Here is a 22456-nt window from a genome sequence, read left to right as displayed (position 1 = left end):
GCAGCTTCGTATGTTCTTACACGAGTTTCCAGGCAGCTGCCGGGGCAGGCACAAAGTAATGGGTAAATAATGCAATGATTAATGTGCTTGGTTGGCATAATTGGCAACAAATTTGCATAAGACGCACAAGAGAGGGCCTGGGTTTGAGGAAGGAAAATGGAGCCACCTTCTTGCCTTAGTCTCGCGTTCTAATAATCTGACTACGTTTGGTTTCCCTGCCCCCCCGGACTCAAGACATTTTGTCCCCTTTCTCTTGCTGTGTTCCTTCTGGAACACTCTGACTTTCTCATTTGTTGTAAAATTACTTCTTTCTTGTTTGTGGTTGGAGATAAGCGGAGGATTTCACCTCTCCTCCCCCTGTTTTCTCTCTCCCTGTCTTCTCCTCTATCGCAAACCATTAATCCAGTATCAGCATAACTTTAGTTTTGCGTTCCATGCCGGATTCTTTTTCTCTCCCTGTCCCCCCGCCCCAATCCAATTTCCCATTTGGAACTCAGATCCTAAAAATAGTGCCAATTTGAACTGGCAGATGTTTCTTTTTGACCTTTTGCAAAAGGGGCCGGAATTAGCCTGTCAGTGGGTACCTAAATAAAGCAACTAAAATTGCCTTTGGTATAAAACTTTGCAATTGCTATCTTTGGAGGTTTCAGTGTTTTTAATTTGTTTTGTGGGCGAGGGGTGGTGGCAGCAAGGGACTTTTATGCAAGCAGAAGCCCAGCAGCCAAGGAAAGAGAAAAGAGGGCCAGATCCAAAGGTCCTGGATGCAAACCCAGGGGGGAGTCCACTCCTGCTCGAGCATCGTTCATTGTAAGGGGGATCCGGGCAATACTGTACTGTAGTTTACACTATACTGTAGTCTATTAAGTGTGCAAAAGCATCCTGTCTTTTTAAAATGTACTGTAAAATGTAATGTAAAATAATGTAAAAGTTTGAAATATTGCGAGAATTACCAAAATGTGACACAGAGTCACAAGAACACATGCTGTTGGGGAAATGGCGCTGCTAGACTTGCTCAAAAACTCAACATCTGCAACGCGCAATAAAGGTTTTGTATGCCAACTTTCTCTACAACTTAAGGAAGAATCAAACCAGCTTACAATCACCTTCCCTTCCCCTCCCCACAACAGACGCCCTGTGAGGTGGGTGGGGCTGAGAGAGTGTGACTAGCCCAAAGTCACCCAGCTGGCTTCATGTGGAGGAGCGGGGAAACCAACCCGGTTCACCAGATTAGCCTCCGCTGCTCATGTGGAGGAGCAGGGAATCAAACCCAGTTCTCCAGATCAGACTCCATCGCTCCAAACCACCGCTCTTAACCACTACACCACGCTGGCTCTCAGTGTTCCCAATGTTCTCCCTCCTCCTAGTAGCCGAACATGGCTCAAAAGTATCCATTAGGAAATTCCCCAGCACAGCCCCTGCTCACTTTGCGCAGGGGAACTTCCCACTGGATTTCTCTTCCTCGGCCACCTGTTCTGGGAGGTTTGATTTTTTCTTTCCTGCCACTTTCCCGACCCTCGATTATTTAACACGAGAAAGGTAACTTTAAAAATGCACTAATCGCAAATGTCGAAAGGGGGGTGGGGGGGAGAAAGGAAGAGAGAAGTGAGTAAGAGGAGAACAAGGGAGAATTCTCGGAGAGTCGGGGGGGGGGGGATCTGTGCAGAAATTCAGGCCCGGAGCTGGGTTAGCAGTGGGAGTCCCCCAGGGCAACCGAAAGATGTTATAATCAATTACCACATCATAACACTGATGTATGATAATTACTGAGTCTTCCTCCTGAGATAGTGCAGCATTTGGCCGGGCTGCCGCTCTTTCACGGACCACTGCCTGATTAATATGCAAATAATAGGCTGATTGCATGATGAATGCGGAAAATGAGTTGGCTGATAGCGCGCCCACCGAAGCGGGAAGATGATAAATTACTTTTTACTGACTGTCCTACATTTAAGTACCCTCTTCTCTCGACGGCTTCTTTTTTTTTTTTTTTAATCGCAAATTAAGGAAAGCAGGATGGTGCAAATGGGAGGATGTGTAAAATAATGTACCTTAATGGCTTTTATTATGACGCGGGGGTGGCTCGTGGAAATGGGATCTGGTGTCGCAAGCCAGGAGTGCGGATAGCCTCAGTGGCAGGTCAGTCTGTCGGCCGGCGTTGCTGGACGGTAGGGGAAGGGCTATGGCTCAGTGGTAGAACATCTGCTTGGCATGCAGAAGAAGAGTTGGTTTTTATATGCTGACTTTCTCTACCACTTAAGAGAGACTCAAACCGGCTTACAATCACCTTCCCTTCCAGTCCCCACCACAGACACCCTGTGAGGTAGGTGGGGCTGAGAGCGTGTGACTGGCCCAAGGTCACCCAGCTGGCTTCGTGTGTAGGAGTGGGGGGAAAATCCAGTTCACCAGATTAGCCTCTGCCGCGCATGTGGAGGAGTGGGGAATCCAACCCGGTTCTCCAGATCAGACTCTATCGCTCCAAACCACCGCTCTTAACCACTACACCATGCTGGCTCTCAAGAAGGTCCCAGGTTCAATCTCCAGCATCTCCAGTTAAAGGGATTAGGCAAGTAGGTGATGTGAAAGACCTCCGCCTGAGACCCTGGAGAGCCACTGCTGGTCAGAGTAGACAGTACTGACTGATGGACCAAGGGTCCCAGGTTCAATCCCCGGCATTTCCAGTTAAAGGGGCTAGGCAAGTAGGTGATGTGAAAGACCTCTGCCTGAGACCCTGGAGAGCTGCTGCCGGTCAGAGTAAACAATACTGACTGATGGACCAAGGGTCTGATTCAGTATAAGGCAGCTTCATGTGTTCATGTGACAATAAGGTGCGAGCCGTCCCGCCAAAGTGAAGGCAGGGTCTGAAGCTGCCCTTCTACAGCGCCGTATCAGTCCAGCTCAGGATTTTCTGTTCTGATGGGCAGAGCGGGTTCTTTCCCAGCACCTGTGCCCTGAGATCCTTTAACGGAAGATGTCGAGGGGGCCCTCCGCGTGCAGAAGGCATGCCGGACTGCTGAGCTGGGCGTGGGGATATGTGGTGGACTCGAGTCACTGAGAGAGTAGTGGTGATCTGAATGGGACTTCCTGATGAAGAGAGCATCATGTGACTCTGCCTTATGCCGAGTCAGACTATTAAGCTTGGTGTTACCTTTCTCTGGCTGGCAGTGGCTCTGCTTTGACTGGAGACGCCGGTGGTTGCACCTGGAATATTCTGCATCCAAAGCAGGTATTCTGCCATTGAGCCACGTCCCCTTCCCCTGCATGGTCAAATAAAGTAGCTTTACGTTAGGTCAGACTACTTGTCTATCTAGCCCAGCATCGCCAGCGTGGCATAGTGGTTAAAAGCGATGGACTCTAATCTGGAGAACCGGGTTTGATTCCCTGCTCCTCCACATGAGTGGTGGACTCTGATCTGGTGAACCAGGTTGGTTTCCCCACTCCTACACATGAAGCTAGCTGGGTGACCTTGGGCTAGTCACAGCTCTCTCCGGACTCTCTCAGCCCCACCTATTTCACAGGGTGTCTGATGAGGGGAAGGGAAGGTGATTGTAAGCCGCTTTAAGGCTCCTTAACGGAAGAGAAAAGCGGGGTATAAAAACCTACTCTCTTCTTCTACTACTACTGCTACTACTACTACTACTGGTGGTGGTGGTGGTGGTGGCTTTCCAGGGTTTCCAGCATTGATGGCTCTTTCCCCACACCAGGTTCTTGAGGTCCTTTAACTGGAAAGGCCAGGGATCAAACCAGGCACTTTTGTAGGGTTGCCAGGTCTCTCTTCGCCACCAGTGGAAGGTTTTTAGGGCAGAGCCTGATGAGGGTGGGGTTTGGAGAGGGGAGGGGCTTCAATGCCATAGAGTCCAATTGCCAAAGCAGCCATTTTCTCCAGGGGAACTGATCTCCATCGGCTGGAGATCAGTTGTAATAGCAGGAGATCTCCAGCTAGAACCTGGAGATTGGCAACCCTAGACCTTCGGTATGGGAAGCCCATGCTTTAATGCCTTTTCATTGGATGGTAAAATGGGCTTTCCCCAGTCCTGGTGAAATCTGTCACTTGTTGATTACTGTTTCTTCCCCCTTCCCATCCCATCCCTTGGGGTTGGGTCGGGCAGCAGCAATTTAAAAACAGAATACATTAGAAAAAGTGAAGCTAAGTCACCTAATTAAGAAGATTGGAGCCACTGATATGTACCCGACACGCCTACTTAATCCAGTTGTTAAAAGCCAGCCTGAACAAGAAGCCGTGCACCGAGTCTGGGAAATGCTCAGACTTCGAAGGATCGCTAAGAGGGAGGAGCCCCGTGTGGATGCTGACTCCGGGCGCCACACCCCTTTGGGAGGTGACCTCGTCATTCACAGTTGACGCTTAAATGCAGATACTCCTGTGCATTAGGGGAGGCCTGCGGATGTAAAGTAGGGAAAGGGATAGAAGGGCTGTCTTGTTAATCCCCCCCTTGCAGTCAGTCAGAATGTATCCACACTGGGAGGGGCCGAGGCTCAGTGGTAGAGCATCTGCTTGGTATGCAGAAGGTCCCAGGTTCAATACCCGGCATCTCCAGTTAAAGGGACTAGGCAAATAGGTGATGTGAAAGATCTTTCTCTGCCTGAGACCCTGGAGAGCCGCTGCCGGTCTGAGTAGACAATGCTGACTTTGATGGACCAAGGGTCTGATTCACTATAAGGCAGCTTCGTGTGTTCATGAGTTCACAGCCAAAAAATACACAGTCCCCTCTCCAAATCCATGGCTCATTTGAAGTGCTGTGTCCGGTTCAGGTGCACAGGGCAACCAGAATAATCAAGGAATTTGATCATCTTCCCCGTGAGAAAAAGCTAAAGAGTTTTTGAGTCTTTTGTTTAGGGAAAAGTTGTCTAAGGGGAGGGGAGGGGAGGAAGGTGGCATTGTATAGCCCGATCTGGGAAGCGAAGCAGGGTTGGATGGGAGGCCACCAAGGAAGGCTGTGCGGAGGAAGGTAGTGGTAAACAAACACTGCCTCTCACAGGGGAGCCGGTGCGGTGTAGTGGTTAAGAGCAGTTGTTTGGAGCGGTGGACTCTGATTCGGAGAACCGGGTTTGGTTCCCCGCTCCTCCACATGAGAGACGGAGGCTAACCTGGTGAACCGGGTTGGTTTCCCCACTCCGACCCATGAAGCCAGCTGGGTGACCCTTGGGCTAGTCACACTCTCTCAGCCCCACCTACCTCACAGGGTCTCTGTTGTGGGGAGGGAAGGTGATTGTAAGCTGGTTTGATTCTTCCTTAAGTGGTAGAGAAAGTCGGCATATAAAATAACCAACTCCTTCTTCTTCTTCTCTGGCCTTGCACCTCCTCACTGGGGTCGCCATAAGTCAGTTGCGGCTTGTCAGCACATAGATACATACATAAAGGGTTGGGGAGACGTGACAGAGGTGTAGGAAATTGTGCATAGTGTGAAGGAAGTGTCCAGCTTCCCCTTCTCCCATAGTGTAACTCCGATGGCCCTCGATGAAATTGATAAGCAGCAGGCCTGTATCTGGCCATTCAGTTCTTCCAGTGGACTGGCATGTCTTTTTGAGGAAGAGGGAGCAGCGATGCCTTCTGTTAAAGGTAAAGGTCCCCTGTGCAAGCACCGGGTCATTACTTGACCCATGGGGTGACGTCACATCCCGACGTTTCCAAGGCAGACTTTGTTTGCGGGGTGGTGTGCCAGTGCCTTCCCCAGTGGTCTTCCCTTTACCGCCCTCCCCCCAGCATAAAACGGTGGGAGGGCCAAATGGGCTGCAGCAGGAATAGGGTTGCCAGGTCTCTCTTCGCCACCTTTGGGAGGTTTTGGGGGTGGAGCCTGAGGAGGACGGGGTTTAGGGAGGGACTTCAGTGCCATAGAGTCCAATTGCCAAAGCGGCCATTTTCTCCAGGGGAACTGATCTCTGTCAGCTGGAGATCAGTTGTAACAGCAGGAGATCTCCAGCTAGTATCTATTGGCAACCCTAAGCAGGAAAGGGAAGCAAGAAACTCCTTTTCAGTGAAAACCATGGGTGGTTGGACACATGTATGGACAAAAGGAAACATTTCTTCACACAGTTAACCGGCTGACCTCAGGATGTAGTAACGGCTGCTAGTTAGGTGGCTTTTAGAAGGACCAGGTGTGGTGCAGGGAAGGGAGGGGCCGTCGCTCGGTGGAAGAGCATCTGCTTGGCATGCAGAAGGTCCCAGGTTCAATCCTTGGCGACTCTAGTTAGCAAGATATCAGGTAGGAGGTAATGTGAAAGACCTCTGCCTGTGACCCTAGAGCAGGGGTGTCCACCTCGATTGTTACCAGGGCTGGATATGACATAAATGCCACTTGGACGGGATGGGCCATGCCTCACCAGCCCAGATCGAGAGTGGAGGGGTGTCTGACTCGCTGGCCGGATAAGACCTGCGGGCCTTAAGTTTGACACCCTTGCCCTAGAGAGCCACTGCCAGTCTGAGTAGACAATACTGACAGGATGAACCCATGGTCTGATTCAGTATAGGGCAGCTTCATGTATGTTCATGTGTGACTTTCCCGTTCCTGATTTGGGAGGGGGGTTCTTCCTGCTCCTTTTTTTGGAGTAGCCAGTTGCCATCTCCAATTGGTCCTTTTTTCCCTTCCCGTGTTAATTTATGCCCCGCTTTTTGAATGTGGTCCGGCACGAGCCCACACCCCAGACTTAATGAGGAAGGGGCACGTATCAAACCCATCCGCCAGGAAAATCGTGTCTGGGTTTTGCTTGGAATGTCACGGCACGGCCTGTCATTTTGTTTCAGCGACTCGTCCTTCCAAATGCGCAGTTCGCCTTATGGCATGCCAGCAGTAAAAATGTCACTCTCAATAATTACTTTTTGGCGAAAATGCTTGCTGACTTCCTACCTTCAAGCTGTTTTTTACACAGTGGGGAGATAATAAGAAATGACTTTATCCTGACTGCTCAAATGAACACTAAATGGAATTTGGGTTATTATTACTGGGGATCGAGGGCCGTGCGTTGGAATTTAAATAGTGGATCAGATCAGCGATAGACATTTCTTGGCAAATCACAGCAGATCTGCTTCTCAAGTCCACTCCTGTTTAAGAGTTAACATGGTAGCTGTCTTGCTTGCTGTCGTTAGAATATAGCTCTCTTTTTTTCCCCTCCTGTCCTTAGAGATTTTGGGTTGTTGTTGTTGTTTTCAGTTTCAACAGTCTTACAAGTCTGGGGTCTGACTGGTATCCCCTGTTTCTCTCTTCTTGAAACCGGAGCTAGAAATTCAATACCCTTTCTGAAGAGGAGCTTTTATGCAGCCTTAATGATTTCCAAGGATGATCATGAAATCCTATTAGGGTGGATTTAGCTATCAAACTGTCGTCCATCTGCCTTCCTCAGGTCTTTGCTTCAGATCAAAGCCCAGTCAGCAAGTAGTCGGAGGGAGGGTTTGCACTTTGGGGGGGGGGGACAGGTTCCCCCTCAATTTTTTCCCGGTATCCCCAAACACTAAGGGTTTTTTTTAAGCTACAAACTCCTGTGGGTACACATTTCTGTGAACCCGTAAAAAACACAGCCATATGTTGTAATCTAGAATTTTTTAAAAGTAGAAAGCAGCCCTTTCAGAAGTAATCCTTTAGATGCCAACAATATGTATTTAGGTAAATGTAAGTTAGCCTGCTATATAGTTAGTTAGCAAACCAAGAATAGCAGAAAAAAATCAAGCAATAATTATCAATGCAATAATAATCTTGTTCAATTTAGGCATATATAAACATTCAGTTGTACATTCAATGTCTGTGCAATAATATGCAAATAAATCATAAACAACTTGTTGAACACACTGTTGAATCACAAGCGTTTAAAAATAAAGCCAAAAAGTCTTATGCGAATATATCGCCAACTTGCATATAGCAGCTGTCTTCTGTTGCTGCTACGTAGAGTATAATAACTCATAAATCACATGAGTGGCAATAACGGATCATATCGTGAAATACAGGGGGCCGGATGTTTCCCTGTTTCGACAAATAGGAGGTCTTCATCAGCTGCCAACTCGGGCTGTATAATAACACATTTATCCTGGGGTCCTGCAGTCTTGGTGTCACATAAGTGTTTACCCACGGGACCAAAAAGTAAAAATACCTGGTATCTATGATTAACTTGACGGCCACTATCCACAATCTCCTCATGCACCAAGGATACAAGAAGGAGGATTCTCTCTTTACCCTTCGGGTTATGCTCCTTGAAGTCCCACTAAATGCCCTGGAAGATTGTCACAGTGAACCCACATCCCAGTTAGGATGGACCTGGGGGTGATCCACTCATCCCAGCGTGGTGTAGTGGTTAAGAACGATGGACTCTGATCTGGAGAACCAGGTTCGACCCCCCATTCCTCCACATGAGCGGCGGACTCTAATATGGAGAACCAGGTTTGTTTCCCCACAGCTACACATGAAGCCTGTAGGGTGACCTTGGGCTAGTCACAGTTCTTTGAACTTTCTCAGCCCCACCTACCTCACAAGGTGTCTGTTGTGGGGAGGTGAAGGGAAGGCAATTGTACGCCGGTTTGATTCTCCTTAAAAGGTAGAGAAGATCGGCATATAAAAATCAACTCTTCTTCTTCTTCCAACTTTTCCTTGTGCTTCTTCAAACACAGCTGCTCCCTAGTCGGAGCAAGGCTGGGTCCTTTGGGGGATCAGAGTTCTTTTTTTCTGAACCTTTCCACCTTTCCGTAGAATTCAATTGCAAAAAGAACTCTGATCCCCCGATGAAGCTTAAACAGGGAAATGCATTGGGGCTGTACATGACAATAAAGCTGCGACTAGTCACCTTGCATCTTTTTTCCTTTTTTTGGCGGGGGGGTTGCTAAAAGACATTCACACACACCCCTCGCCGCCGCCAAAATACTGTGAACTTACTGTACTTTGGACGGGTTTAGTCCGCCTAACTTGTCAAGAAGATGCCAATGTTGTCGCCATCACTTAACTAAGCCTCTATTTACATACAATAAACTGCAAGTCCCCCACACCGCTAGCTGCTGCCTGAGCTGATGTGATGTTACAGAATGCTCATAGACATTCTAACTGCAGAGGCGAAAGATCAGCCTTTGAATGTTCGTAATCCGTTTTGGGAAAGCTTTGATTTAACGCAGAGGAGCGCAAGAGCACAGGCAGCTGCACCTATCTGAAAGTGATCCGGGACAGGATGGTGGGGGGGATTCGGAAGTGCTTAGAAGAAAGTTGATTTGGCAGAGAGGGGAGCTTATGCAGGGCCTAGTGACATGAAAAGGGGTTGCTTAGGAAGGCTAGGGATGTTACAATGGCTCTAGAGCAAGCCAGATGGCCCTGTAGCTTGGACCCAGCCAGCAACTAAGATGATGACAGGTACTTTTTGCACTGGGGCTTGGTTTGGCTTGCTCCTGGCCTCCAGGGCAAAGGGCCCATCTTCCACAGAGCCAGCATAGTGTAGTGGTTAAGAACGGCGGTTTCTAATCGGGTTGGTTTCTCCATTCCTACGCATGAAGCCTGCTGGGTGACCTTGGGCCAGTCATAGTTCTCTCAGCGCTCTCTCAGCCCCACCTCTCTCAGTGTCTCTTTCCTTGAAAACTCTAAAGCAGTGGCTCCCAAAGTGGGCAGTACCACCCTCTGGGGGGCGGTGGGATTACCTAGGGGGGCACTAAGAGCCAAGGGGGCAGCAGGGGGCACTAGAGGTGGGCCCCTTCAATTGTGTTGTTCGCTAATTTACAACAGATCAAGGTATGGCACCATGCTGGCAAATTTGGTGGAAACTGTCAGAATTTTCCCCCAGACTTTGAAGAGCCGGTACCACTGGATCAAGTTCATCAGTTTTGTTGAATAAATTTCAACTAAAAAGTTTTAATTTGACTTAGAATAGATGTGCAATTAATTGTTGCTGTTTTGCAGTTTTATTATCATCATCTTTACTGAGTCATGCAAACCCCTATTTTGAATAATGCTTTTTATAGGCTAGGGTAGGGGGCGCTGGGGTTGAGTTTGTGGAACCGAGGGGGCAGTGGCCCGAAAAGTTTGGGAACCACTGCTCTAAAGGGTCACAATAAGTTTTCTGCAACTTGATAGCCAAACCCCCCACCCCCACATATCATTTCCTCATTTGGAACGCGCAAATTTTTCTTGCTTTAAAAAAACCCACCTTACATGTAAGCATGTTTCTGATAATGTGATCTTGGAATTCCTTGCCAGTGTATTGCAGCTTGCAATGAAATTTACAAGTCGTCTAAACGTGTTGCCAATAGGTAATTTGCCAGCTTGGCTGCAGATTTCGGTAGGCACGGTGGGGAAAGGCGCCAGTTTTATGAAGGCGACTGCTTTTGTTCATTTCAGCTGCATCATATGTCTGTGTGTCTTCCTTTCCCCCCCACCTCAACACACACACACATACTGTGAATATTGTTTTCTGTTTTGCGCTACACGGTCAAGAGAATTGCCTCGGAAATTCACAGCTGCTGTCGCTGTCCACGATTTCTTGAAGCTGGCACCGGGGACGGAACGGGAAGGGGAGCTCCAACCGGCGCGGTGCCGTTTTTATTAACCAGGCAGCCGTCGTTCTGACCTTGCAGAGGGTTAAAGGACGCGGATCTGAGGAGAAATCTGTTTATCATGTGCGGAATTCATGCCGTCCCTGACAGTGTACAGTGAACAAGATGGATGATCTGCCAAATTGGTCCCTCGCATGGGTGCATCGGGGCAAATTTACAGTACCGCTCCTTCGCCGCTCCAGTACAAAAATAACATTTGGTTGGGCTGTGGATGCAGCTGCGCAGTGACCTGGGGCTAAGCGGAGAAAAGAAATTAGATCTGTGGTGTCCTTATTGCCTTAAAGATTAGAGGACTGTGGTGGCTCTCTTTAATACGTCTTTTCTCCCCTGCATCTTTCATAAGCCCTCCCCCTTTAAAAAAAGCAAACAATGAAATACATTACTTGAACTGAGAGAATCCTTTGTGGGAATGTCAGAGCCCCTTTTCCCCCCTCCAAACAATGTGGCCTTTTCTTTTAAAAAGAGGCTCGGTGATCTTTGTTAAATAGCTTTGGTTTGTTATAATGCTTCTTGTTCCCAGTGTGTAGTGGTTAGAAGCTGCGGTTAGGAGCGGTGGACTCATATCTGGAGAATCGGGTTCGATTCCCAGCTCCTCCACATGAGCGGTGGACTCTGATCTGGCAGACTCAGTAAGCTACCTGAGAGCCAGCGTGATGTTGTGGTTAAGAGCGATGGTTTGGAGTGGTGGACTCGGATCTGGAGAACCGGGTTCGATTCCCCACTCCTCCACATGAGCGGCGGACGCTAATCTGGTGAACCGGGTTGGTTTCCCCACTCCGACCCATGAAGCCAGCTGGGTGACCTTGGGCTAGTCACACTCTCAGCCCCACCTACCTCACAGGGTGTCTGTTGTGGGGAGGGGGAGGGAAGGTGATTATAAGCCGGTTTGATTCTTTCTTAAGTGGTGGAGAAAGTCGGCATATAAAAAACTAACTCTTCTTCCTCCTCCTCCTCTTCCCTTGACCTACTGCATTGCTGCATTCCTTACTGTTCCAAAAGGACTTTGCACCTCCAAGGAACAGCCATAATATGGGGGAGGTTGTGCTGGATTCCACATGGAGAAGGGAGGAAGGAGGGTGTACAAGAGGGCATGATTCCGTTCAGGTTTTTCAAGGGCTCGTCAATGAGAACAGAGGCAGTGGCAGATGGGTCAGGACTTCCAAGGGCAATGCCTTGTCCACCATGACTAAGACCCTACCTGAACCAAATTTGACCCTCGAATGCTTCCCAGAATCCAGCCAGACGAAATCAGGTTGGACAACAGGAAGTACTTCTTCATACAACCCATAGTTAACTTGTGGAACTCAGTGCCACAGGATGTAGGGATGGCTGCTAGTGTTCGTAGGCGATCTGAACCAGTTGCCATCCGCCATCTTGAATACATGAAGCTGCCTTCTACTGAATGAGACCTGTGGTCCATCCAAGTCAGTATTGTCTACTCAGACAGGCAGCTGCTCTCCAGGGGCTCAGGCAGGGGTCTTTCACATCATCCCTTTAACTGGAGGTGCCGGGGATTGAACCTGGGACCTTCTGCATGCCAAGCAGATGCTCTACCACTGAGCCACAGCCCCTCTCCTCTTGTGGCAGGGCATTCCACAAGCTAGATGAGTGAAGACGTACTTCCGTCTGTCTGTCTGTCCCAAACCTAGCGCTTATCAGGTAACCCTGAATTGTTAGCAATATGGGAGGATGGAAAAGTATCTCTCTTTTCTAGACTCTGTGTGTGCATTTATAAAAGCCTGTATAATATGTTGTGCAATTAACCATCAACTATAATTTTAAAAAGCCCCATGTAGGGACTTGTTCGTGAATCCCACCCCCCTCTGTTTTGGTATGCTGGAAGAGGTAGCAGAATCCTTTCTGTCGGTTTATTGTTTTTTCGTTTTTCAGTCTGCTTTTCTGATATGGAGTCCTGCAGTGGCTGAGAATTATAAAAAATACAGCTTCAAAGTCCATAAAACTTTTTTGATATAAATACATCTGAAGACACTTTTAAAAGCACTACCAATTAACAGCGATACAGAACATCAGCTGTAATAGATGTTCAGGTTTTATGTTGCATAGAAGAAAAAGGGCTTCAGGTGCCTTCTCAAGTCGGGAACAGACAGGGTTGCCAACCTCCAGGTATTAGCTGGCGATCTCCTGCTATTACAACTGATCTCCAGCCGAGAGAGATCAGTTCACCTGGAGAAAATGGCCGCTTTGGCAATTGGACTCTTATGGCATTGAAGTCTCTCCCCTCCCCAAACCCTGCCCTCCTCAGGCTCCGCCCAAAAAACCTCTCGCCAGTGGCAAAGAGGGGACCTGGCAACCCTAGGAACAGATCTTGCTCCATAGGCCTAATCAACGACCACTACAGGCAATTGGGAGTGGAAAAAGAAGAAGAGTTGGTTTTTATATGCTGACTTTCTCTACCACTTAAGAATCAAAACGGCTTACAATCACCTTCCCTTCCCCTCCCCACAACAGACGTCCTGTGAGGTAGGTGGGGCTGAGAGAGCTCTAAAGAGCTTTGACTAGCCCAAAGTCACCCAGCTGGCTTCATGGGTAGGAGTGGGGAAACCAACCCAGTTCACCAGATTAGCCTCCGCCGCGCATGTGGAGGAGTGGGGAATCAAACCCGGTTCTCCAGGTCAGAGTCCACTGCTCCAAACCACCGCTCTTAACCACTACACCACGCTGGCTCTCTGGAGGGGCTTTTGCTGGACTGCCTCGCCTGGCTGAGGGCACCGGACAACTAACGGAGGAGGTCGGTCCTTAGAGGGACCAGCAGCTCCTGCTTTGTTTAAATCTTCAGTGCATCTGCTACCAGACTGTGCTATGTTAGAGGCTGCCGTTCCTCCAGAGGACGGGGCTTTTATTTCTCTCTCACAGCACAGGGGAAGGCACAGAGAGCTAGCTATCTGCCTGCAATGGCTGCTCCCTTCTCCAGCATTTCAAAGCACGGAGAGGGTTGCAAGTAGCTCTTCCCTCATTGGGAGCCGGAACCCGTCAGCCAGCTGCAAGGGCTGCTTCATGTATTATGTTTTAAAGCGACTGACTTATGAGTTTGTCCTGGGATTACAGATACAGCGACGATACATACCAAGGCAAGAGTGAGGTCTGTCATTTGCTGCTTCTGCTGCTGCGGTGCGCCCGTTGCCATTTTCAGATTCCATAACCACAGGAGAGTGCCATGCTAAACAAGGCCTTTTATCACCCGTTACCAGAAAGCAAATGTCTTAAAGGAGGGGCTGTAGCTCAGTGGTAGAGCATCTGCTTGGCATGCAGAAGGTCCCAGGTTCAATCCCCAGCATCTCCAGTTAAAGGGACTAGGCAGGTAGGTGATGTAAAAGTCCTCCGCCTGAGACCCTGGAGACCTGCTGCTGGTCTGAGTAGACAATACTGACTTTGATGGACCAAATGTTTGATTCAGTATAAGGCACCTTCATGTGTTCATGTGTCTCAATTTTCAGTCAAAGGCATGTCCTTTGCTTTCCCAATGTGCCCCTCTGGAGCCGTCATGCCGTATCACACAGCTTCCCTGATACAAATATCAATTCTTTGTGGAGGGGGAGTGTGTGTATAGCGACCCTGGGCATCTGTGAGCAGCATGGCAAGTTCGCGTTTGACCAAATAAAGACGAGCCAAGGATATTTTTGGTAGTTTGTTTCAGCACGTTATATATTTTGTTACTTGCCCTGAGCCTATGGCATGTAGCTGAGAATGAACGAGACATAGCAACACCTCTGTTGAAAGCATTTGCTTGTGCATGTTGAGAGGGCAGGCAGAGCATAGCAGGGAAGCACTTATTGGGGGGGTAGAACCAGATAAGTGGTCTCAGATAAGTGGTAGAGCGCCTGCTTTGCGCACAGAAAGTCCAAGTTTCATTCTCGTCCCATAGGTCTTTAGATTATAATCTCTGGAAAGAGTGGATGAGGAGAGGAAGATATAGTTTGACTTATGTGCACATGCATATAAATCTCATACATGCGCTGAAGTCCCAGCACCCTGTCTCCCTTCAGCCATCAATAACTCTTTCTCCAGGGGTCGAATGTTCATGATTGATTGATGAACATATGAAGTTGCCTTATGCTGAATCAGACCCTTGGTCCATCAAAGTCAGTATTGTCTACTCAGACCAGCAGCGGCTCTCCAGGGTCTCAGGCAGGGGTCTTTCACACCACCTACTTGCCTGGTCCCTTTAACTGGAGATGCCGGGGATTGAACCTGGGATTGCATGCCAAGCAGATGCTCTACCACTGAGCCACAGCCCCTCTCCTGGAAGTTGCTGGAAGTGTGTGCTGTGCAGTTGTTCTGTGTAACAGCAAGATCTATTTTAAGATTGAACCTTTTTTTCGAGTGTTGTGGTCAGTTTAACGTCGGGAAGGGAATGTTCTGCGGTATGTAATGAGGCATCTGGGGGGCTCACGGGGTTCTAACCAACGGTTCTCGGTTTGACAGTCAGTGCATTTCAAGCACGGTCATGTGAGTGTGTGTATGCATATTTCCCTATAAAATGTTGGGGGAGGGTTTCAGCCGTCAAGTCACATCTGACTTATGGCAACCCCTGGTAGGGTTTTCAAGGCAGGAGACGTTCAGAGGTGGTTTGTCATTACCTGTCTCCGTGTCACGACTCTGGTATTCCTTGGAAATCTCCCATCCTTGGAAATCTCCCATTCCTTGGAAATCTCCCATCGAAATAGTACGCCCTGAGGTGGATGGCCCAGGCTAGCCTGATCTGGTCCAGATCTCAAGCAGGGTCGGCCCTGGTTAGTATTTTGATGGGAGGCGACCAAGGAATTCCAGGGCCGCTATGCAGAGGAAGGCAATGGCAAACCACCTCTCTTAGTCTCTTGCTTTGAAACCCCTACAGGGTCGTTTTAAGTCAGCTATGACTTGATGGCACTTTACACACACATGAAATAGTGCAAGTTTAACAATTCTGGAACTGACTGTCTTCCCACCATACACACACACACACAGACACACACTGAGAGCCAACAACTTTGTAAAGATCGTTCAGCCCTTCACAAGAACCAGACAGTGTGTTAGTCGGTCAGTGAATTTAAAAGGAACATTAATATGTACACATTGGGGCGGGGTGGGGCGGTGGGTGATCATGTACAGGGATTTTTTTTTTTTTTAAAGCCCTCTTTCCCATTACTGCTTAATGAGAAATTCCTTTCGCAATTGCTTTCCCGTCTCCCCCACCATGTTTTTGCTAAGCTGTCAAAAGTTAATACATTGCCACGTCTTTTGCTTAATGACTAAAGATCATTTTTATTTATTAAACAGCGATATATAATTGTGCTAGCCTTGACCTTTAAACGCAGGGTCCAAAAAGCCACCTGCAGTGCAGCCGTAAAGAAATGTCCCATCGGACAAACATGCAAGTAGCATCATGACTTTCTCAGTGTGTGATTGCAAAGCTTTCTGGGGCCATTTATTCATGGGAGGTTTTGCACTGGATTTGCCACTCTATAGATGCACATTTCCCCCATCTGAATTATCAAAACTCTGCATGGCGGCTTATTGTTGAGTTTTGAGAATATGGATGGGGGAAAAGTGCATCTAAAGAGTGGCAAATCCAGTGCAAAACCTTCCATGAATAAATGGCCTGGGAGTTACCGCAAACATGGTTGCTGGCTTAGGTACACCGTCTAACAGGGAGATTCGTCTGTCACCCTCTATCGTTGGGCGAAAATGCACGGTCACTTTAGCCTCCTTTATTCCCTGTTTCAGCCAGGATTGAGCCAGGATTGAACGCATGCGTTTCGCTGAATGCGCGTTCGATCCTGGCTGAATCCTGGCTGAAACGGAATCAAGGAGGCTAAAGCGACCATGCGTTTTCGCCCGTTGTCTCCTGCCAACCAGCAGAGACTTTTTTAGGTTTGGCATTCCCTTACTAACCTTTATTAGCCCTCCTCCTTGTTTGTGTGTTTTTATGTGTTCATAGATTTTATTTAATTGTTTAAAATGTTTTATGTATGTGTGAATTTTAAACGCTGTTTTAAGGTTTGAAATGTTCACTGCCTTGGAGAACCCAAGATGGGTGGAAAAGGCGGCATAAAAATGTTTAAATAAACCCATGTATTACGTGCCAGAACTACAGGTTCTAGGACACATGGGTCTGCCATGTGTCAAGCTGTCATATAGAGGATGGTGCTGAGTTGTTTTCTGTTGCCCCAGAAGGTCGGACCAGAACCAACGGGTTGAAATTAAATCAAAAAAGTTTCCGTCCAGACATTAGGAAGAATTTTCTAACAGAGCAGTTCCTCAGTGGAACAGGCTTCCTCAGGAGGTGGTAAGCGCTCCTTCCCTGGAGGTTTTTAAGCAGAGGCTAGATGGCTATCTGTCAGCAATGCTGATTCTATGACCTTAGGCAGTTCATGAGAGGGGGGGCATCTTGGCCATTTTCTGGGCATGGAGTAGGGGGTCATTGGGGGTGTGAGGGGGAGGTAGTTGTGAATTTCCTGCATTATGCAGGGGTTGGACTAGATGGCCCTGGTAGTCCCTTCCAACTCTACTATTCTATGATTTTATGGTCACTGAATACTGCTATCAGGGACTGGGGCATACATATCAGGGACTGGGAAATACATATCATAATAACATATCAGAAAGGGGAAGAATTGAACAGCTGCTGTTTTCAGCAGCAGCTCTGCATTTCTTCTAAAATGCCATTCTAGAAAGTATTGGAACTTACAGGTACTTTGTGAGAATTTTGAAAAATTGGATATTTATCTTTGCAAACTCATCTGATAGCATGTAGTTCAGGGGTGTCAAACATAAGGCCCATGGGCCGGATCCCACCCCTTGAGAGCTCTTATCTGGCCTGCGAGCCAGCCAAGGTAGCCACCCCATACACTCTCTCTCTCTCTCTCTCTCTCTCTCTCTCTCTCGATCTGGGCTAGCAAGGGCTGGCCCGGCCCGACCAAGTAAAAATTTATGTCATATCCGGCCCTCGTAACAATTGAGTGTGATACCCCTGATGTAGATGGTACCTAATCTTAAACCAGAGGAGCAGATTCGTGTGTTTAAAAAAAAAATTGTATCATTTTGCTGGCATGTTGCATACAGTCTCTTGCTTACAGTGCGAGACGGTTGCCATGGAAAATCCTGCTGGGGAGTTGCCACGACCAGCCCTTGAGAAGCAGGGCTGGGTCCCTCAGCCACTGTCAGTTTGGAAGGAAGGGAGCAATTTGCTTACAGCCTGGTAGGCTGCTCCCATGAGGCTTGGCATAAATGGCAGCACAGGAAGTTTCCAGGGGGGTACCCGTGTTAAGTCTGCTGTAGCAAAATAAAGAAGCCCAGCGGCATCTTGAAGACTGACAGCATTTCTTCCAGTACGAGCTTTCGTAACTTGGAGCTCACTTCTTCAGATACTAAGAAGAGGAACTCGTATTCCACATATTTATAGGGAATATAGAGGGAGGAGAAGGAAAGAGTTGGGGACCGAGAAAAGCTTGATATGAATGCCATCATCAAACTTTCAGGTGTGATTCTGTGTGTAAAGGACTGGAATAGACTGGGTTGTTACACATAATGTATGATGAGAGTGGCCAGAGGTCCCAGCCTTTCTCTCGTCTGGTGCAGGTAAACAAAAAGTGTAATTAAGTAGGACAAATGACAACCAATTGAGGAAGAAGTAGTCTGAAACGTAAGGAAATTACTGGACATTCATAAAGAGCTGTAGTATGTTAAGAAGAGCCAATCAGAGAGTCTAGAAAGTGGGACCTGTTGAGCTGTTAGAAATTGTGGGGAGGAGACCCAAGTCTCTGTTAAAGCCAGGATGAGAGGCAGAATTTAGTTTCTTGTTGACTTCTAATTGCAGCCCTCTCATAGTGTATATTCCCTTTGAAGTTTTATGTTACCTTCAGATCTGCGAAAGTATGCCGAGTAAGATTAAAATGTTCCTCCGCTGGTTTTGAACGTTGCGATTTCTATGTCCAATTTTTATTTATTGATTCTCTCACATAGCAACCAACACGTGTGTCCAATGTAGACAGTAGATGGGCACTGCTGGCACATGATGGCATATATTCAATTAGATGACGTTCAAGTGGATGAGCCCATAATGGCGTGGCTGATGTTATTAGGTCTCATAATAGTACTACCTCAGTGTGGCAATGTGGGCAGCTCGATCTGTTGCAAGATCCCTGCATTTGGACCTCCGTTGGGTGGTCCACTGTTGTTGGTGAGAAGCTGCTTTAAAGTTGGGGGAAAGGAAGCATCAGTATGCTGGTTTCAGTCTCTCCATCTCTGGGAATTACAGGTAGGGACAAAGCACATATTTTGCATGTATGCTGATTTCATCATTGATATCTTCAGCTAAAGCATGTGGGAAAGACCAGCCCTCACACGTAGTACCGGACTATTGCCCTGACCTATCCTTTTGTAAAATAAAGACGAAATCTTGAAGGAAATCCTTGGTGAACAAGAATTTTGCTAAAAACCCATCTCTTCTTCTCTCTCCCCACCCACCCCCTTCCCTGCTGATTTGCAGAAAGCACCCCAAAGACCTCGGCCAGTTGCAGCCCTGCTCCGGAGTCCCCTATGAGCTCCAGCGAGTCCGTTAAAAGCCTGACAGAGCTGGTCCAGCAACCCTGCCCCGCCATCGAGACGAATAAGGACGGCAAGCTGCAGGAGTCGAGTGAGCCGTCGGCTTCAGATTCCCAGTCCGCCACGCCGTTGCCCCTCTCCGGCCATTCGTCACTCAGCATTCAGGAACTGGTCGCCATGTCGCCAGAACTGGACACATACGGCATCACCAAGAGGGTCAAAGAGGTGCTCACAGACAACAATCTCGGTAAATTGCTTTTTACTGCTTCCGATTATTGTAGGAGAACATCTTTTAAAATCGTTACCCCCCCCCCCTCGCTATGTTGGGAGCAGGAACATGCTTAATGGTCCGAGCATATTCTTGTTTACTCCAAAGTGAATCCCTGTGATTTCGGCGGGGCTTACTCCAAAGTAAGTATACTTAGGGTTGCAGAATTCAGCAGACTTCAGCACCTGGTTGGGGGGCAAAGTGATCTTGGAAACCATATAAGGAACCTAGACGAAGGAGACTTAACAGATAGGTAATTGATAGGATTTGCTCGCTGATCCGGGTTGTAGACATTCCACGGGTCTCTACATTCTTGATACGATGACTGGCTTTGTCTGTTTATTTAAATCTACAGATAGAGAGCCGAAGGCTTCCAAATCAGCTTCCCGATAAAAACAAGGTCTATAAACCATTCAATAAATAATCAACCATAAAACCAATGACAGTAAAAATAGGTCAGTTACTAACCCCAGCATGTAACAAAACCACATTTTAAAAAAATAATAAAGGGGGGAAACCTCAAAACAAAACACCAAAACTTTAAAAAAACCACCAGGCAGGTAGCTGTGGAGAGGGATGTCTGCTGTCGGGGTGCCATCACGGAAAAGCCCCTCCCCTCTTTGATAGCTACCTACTTGAGCTCCAAATTTGGGGACTCTCAGAGAAGGGCCTCGGAAGAAGCTCTTAATTGTCAGGCAGGGTCATGTCGGAGTGCCTTCCTCCCATTAAATTTTAAATTAAAAATGGGGCCCCAAAGTACTTCATTGTCCTCATCGCCCCTCCAAAGTGACACAGAAACAATTTTTTTTTAAAAACTTAATTACTTAAGTCCTCTTTTTTTTTAATTGCTTTAGATCAAACTGGCAGGTTCTGACACCCAAACTGGATGACGCTGAAACCTAAGATGGTTCATACCAATAGCATTGTCTTCACATTGTTGGTTTGAGAGGTTTCTTTTTATAAAATGAGAAGTTAGGACAGTCCCAGGGAGAAAGAGACGGAGAGGGAAAGAGATTTAAAAGTGGGAGCAGTTTATGATCAAAAGCAAGGTCCCTAATCTTTATAAACAAATTATTATTACTATTACTATTGTATTATTTTGGCCAAGGAAGCAAATCCAACAATTACGGAGATTGGCTAATAAATAGCTGGTGGTTTAGGCGAGGTCTAAGATGGTACAGTTGCCAAAAGGCCCTAAGGTTGCTTTCATAATAGGAACAAGGGAAGAGGGGGTGGTTTAAAGAAGATACATTTACTGCAAAGGGAAGATGAGCAAAATCAGTGCTGTGGCCCCAGGCAGGCAGGAAGTGAATGGCTTCCAAGAGGGCCTCTCATTCCCCTGTTCGCTCTCTTGAAAGGAAAAGTATATCCTACCTTTCTTTCAAAGAATAACCCGAGGCACCTTACAGAATAGCCATTGATAAAGCCAGTACATGTAAATTCCCTAGACTTGGCCACAGGCGACACTTTCAGTACAAATACAGCCAATTCGACTCTGCCACCAAATTCCTAGCTGCCACCAGTTGGCTGCTAAAATGAAACTGCCTTATGGCCTCTGTAGAAGGCACACAGGGACGGAGCCCCCTACACACAGCCTCGGGCAGTTACTTCCGTTGAGTCGGAACTGCCGCACAACAATCTTGGGACACCCCCCTCCCCGGAGGCCAAGCAAACCGCACCGATGGGTAGGGGGCTCCATCAAGAGGTGATGGCCAGAGGACATTAACCAGTACACGGATTCATACTGCAAAGAGTCTGAGTGAATCCACAGGTTCCTTTTGAGGGCGTTAGATTGTGATGTCACAGTGGCCCGTTGTGTGACGTGTTACCAGAGGCCTAATCGTAGGTGGCCACCAAGACTAAATTAATTCATGCCATCGTAATCCCTTATTACTATCTATGGGTGTGAAAGCTGGACAGTGAAGAAAGCTGATAGGAAGAAAATAGATTCCTTTGAAATGTGGTGTTGGAGGAGAGTGTTACGGATTCTGTGGAATGCCAAAAAAACAAATCAATGGGTTATAGATCAAATCAAGCCTGAACTGACCCTAGAAGCTAAAATGACTAAACTGCGGCTATCGTATTTTGGTCACGTCATGAGACGACAAGAGTCACTAGAAAAGACAGCCATGCTAGGAAAAGTTGAGGGCAGCAGGAAAAGAGGAAGACCCAACAAGAGATGGATTGACTCAATAAAGGAAGCCACAGCCCTCAATTTGCAAGACCTGAACAAGGCTGTCAAAGATAGGACATTTTGGAGGACTTCCATTCATAGGGTCGCCATGAGTCGGAAGTGACTTGGCGGCACTTAACACACACACAATCATAGGTGGCAGCTTCAGGTAGATTTCCAAGGCCATGTGGGCAATGCCTTTTCACACACAGATTGTATCTGTGGGTAAAATGTATCGTGTGTTCACTACTTCCTCGGCGCTAGATTCCATGTTCCAGTAATGCTATGGTGACTGAATCTCAGGCGGTTGCTAGGATCACGCGAGTACTACCCAGAGCAGCCTCAGTGAGTCTAAATTAGCCCACGTTTGCGTGTCTGCTGCCAGGCTGGTACCCACTTGAATCCACGTGGTTTGGTCATCTAGACACGGCCAGATTGGCCTGAATTCCAGTCACAGTGTAGAATCGTAGAGTGATCTGCAGTGAAGCCTTCACTCCCTTTTGACTTGTCTAGCAAAGACGGTCTTATTCTCTATTTACACGGGTTGTAGGCTTGCAGCAAGAAGAAACGCAAGCCACTTCACCTTAAAGTAGAAGGCAAAATGCCCATCACTCTACTGGAAACCATTCTTTAGGATGACATTCCATACTGGTAGTACTAGGGGGGTCAAGATGAAGGAAACAACTGGAACGTTTTCTCAAATTAAAAAGGTAAAGGTAGTCCCCTGTTCAAGCACCGGGTCATTCCTGACCCATGGGATGACATCACATCACGACGTTTGCTAGGCAGACTATGTTTACGGGGTGGTTTGCCATTGCCTTCCCCAGTCACCTACACTTTACCCCCAGCAATCTGGGTACTCATTTTACCAACCTCGGAAGGATGGAAGGATGAGTTAACCTTGAAACCAACTTCCGTCGGGATCGAACTCAGGTCATGAGCAGAG

The 22456-nt window shown here is 47.6% G+C and overlaps 1 protein-coding gene across 4 annotated transcripts in view; it reads left to right on the top strand.

Annotated features, from left to right (window-relative positions):
• The window catches only part of CUX1 (cut like homeobox 1), a 338228-nt gene that overhangs the window by 260593 nt on the left and 55179 nt on the right, over nucleotides 1-22456 (top strand). For 3 of the 4 annotated variants that reach the window (XM_056865493.1, XM_056865491.1, XM_056865492.1), the window contains exon 21: nucleotides 19014-19316. The exons of the other annotated variant lie outside the window; for it this stretch is intronic. In XM_056865493.1, coding sequence (XP_056721471.1) covers nucleotides 19014-19316 — 303 coding nt within the window. The remainder of the gene's footprint in view (nucleotides 1-19013; nucleotides 19317-22456) is intronic. 4 annotated transcript variants of the gene reach the window in all.

Source organism: Euleptes europaea, chromosome 19 (assembly GCF_029931775.1).
Source record: "Euleptes europaea isolate rEulEur1 chromosome 19, rEulEur1.hap1, whole genome shotgun sequence".
Classification (NCBI taxonomy): domain Eukaryota; kingdom Metazoa; phylum Chordata; class Lepidosauria; order Squamata; family Sphaerodactylidae; genus Euleptes; species Euleptes europaea.
The sequence above is the reverse complement of the archived record's forward strand: the minus strand, read 5'-3'. Positions and strand labels throughout refer to the sequence as shown.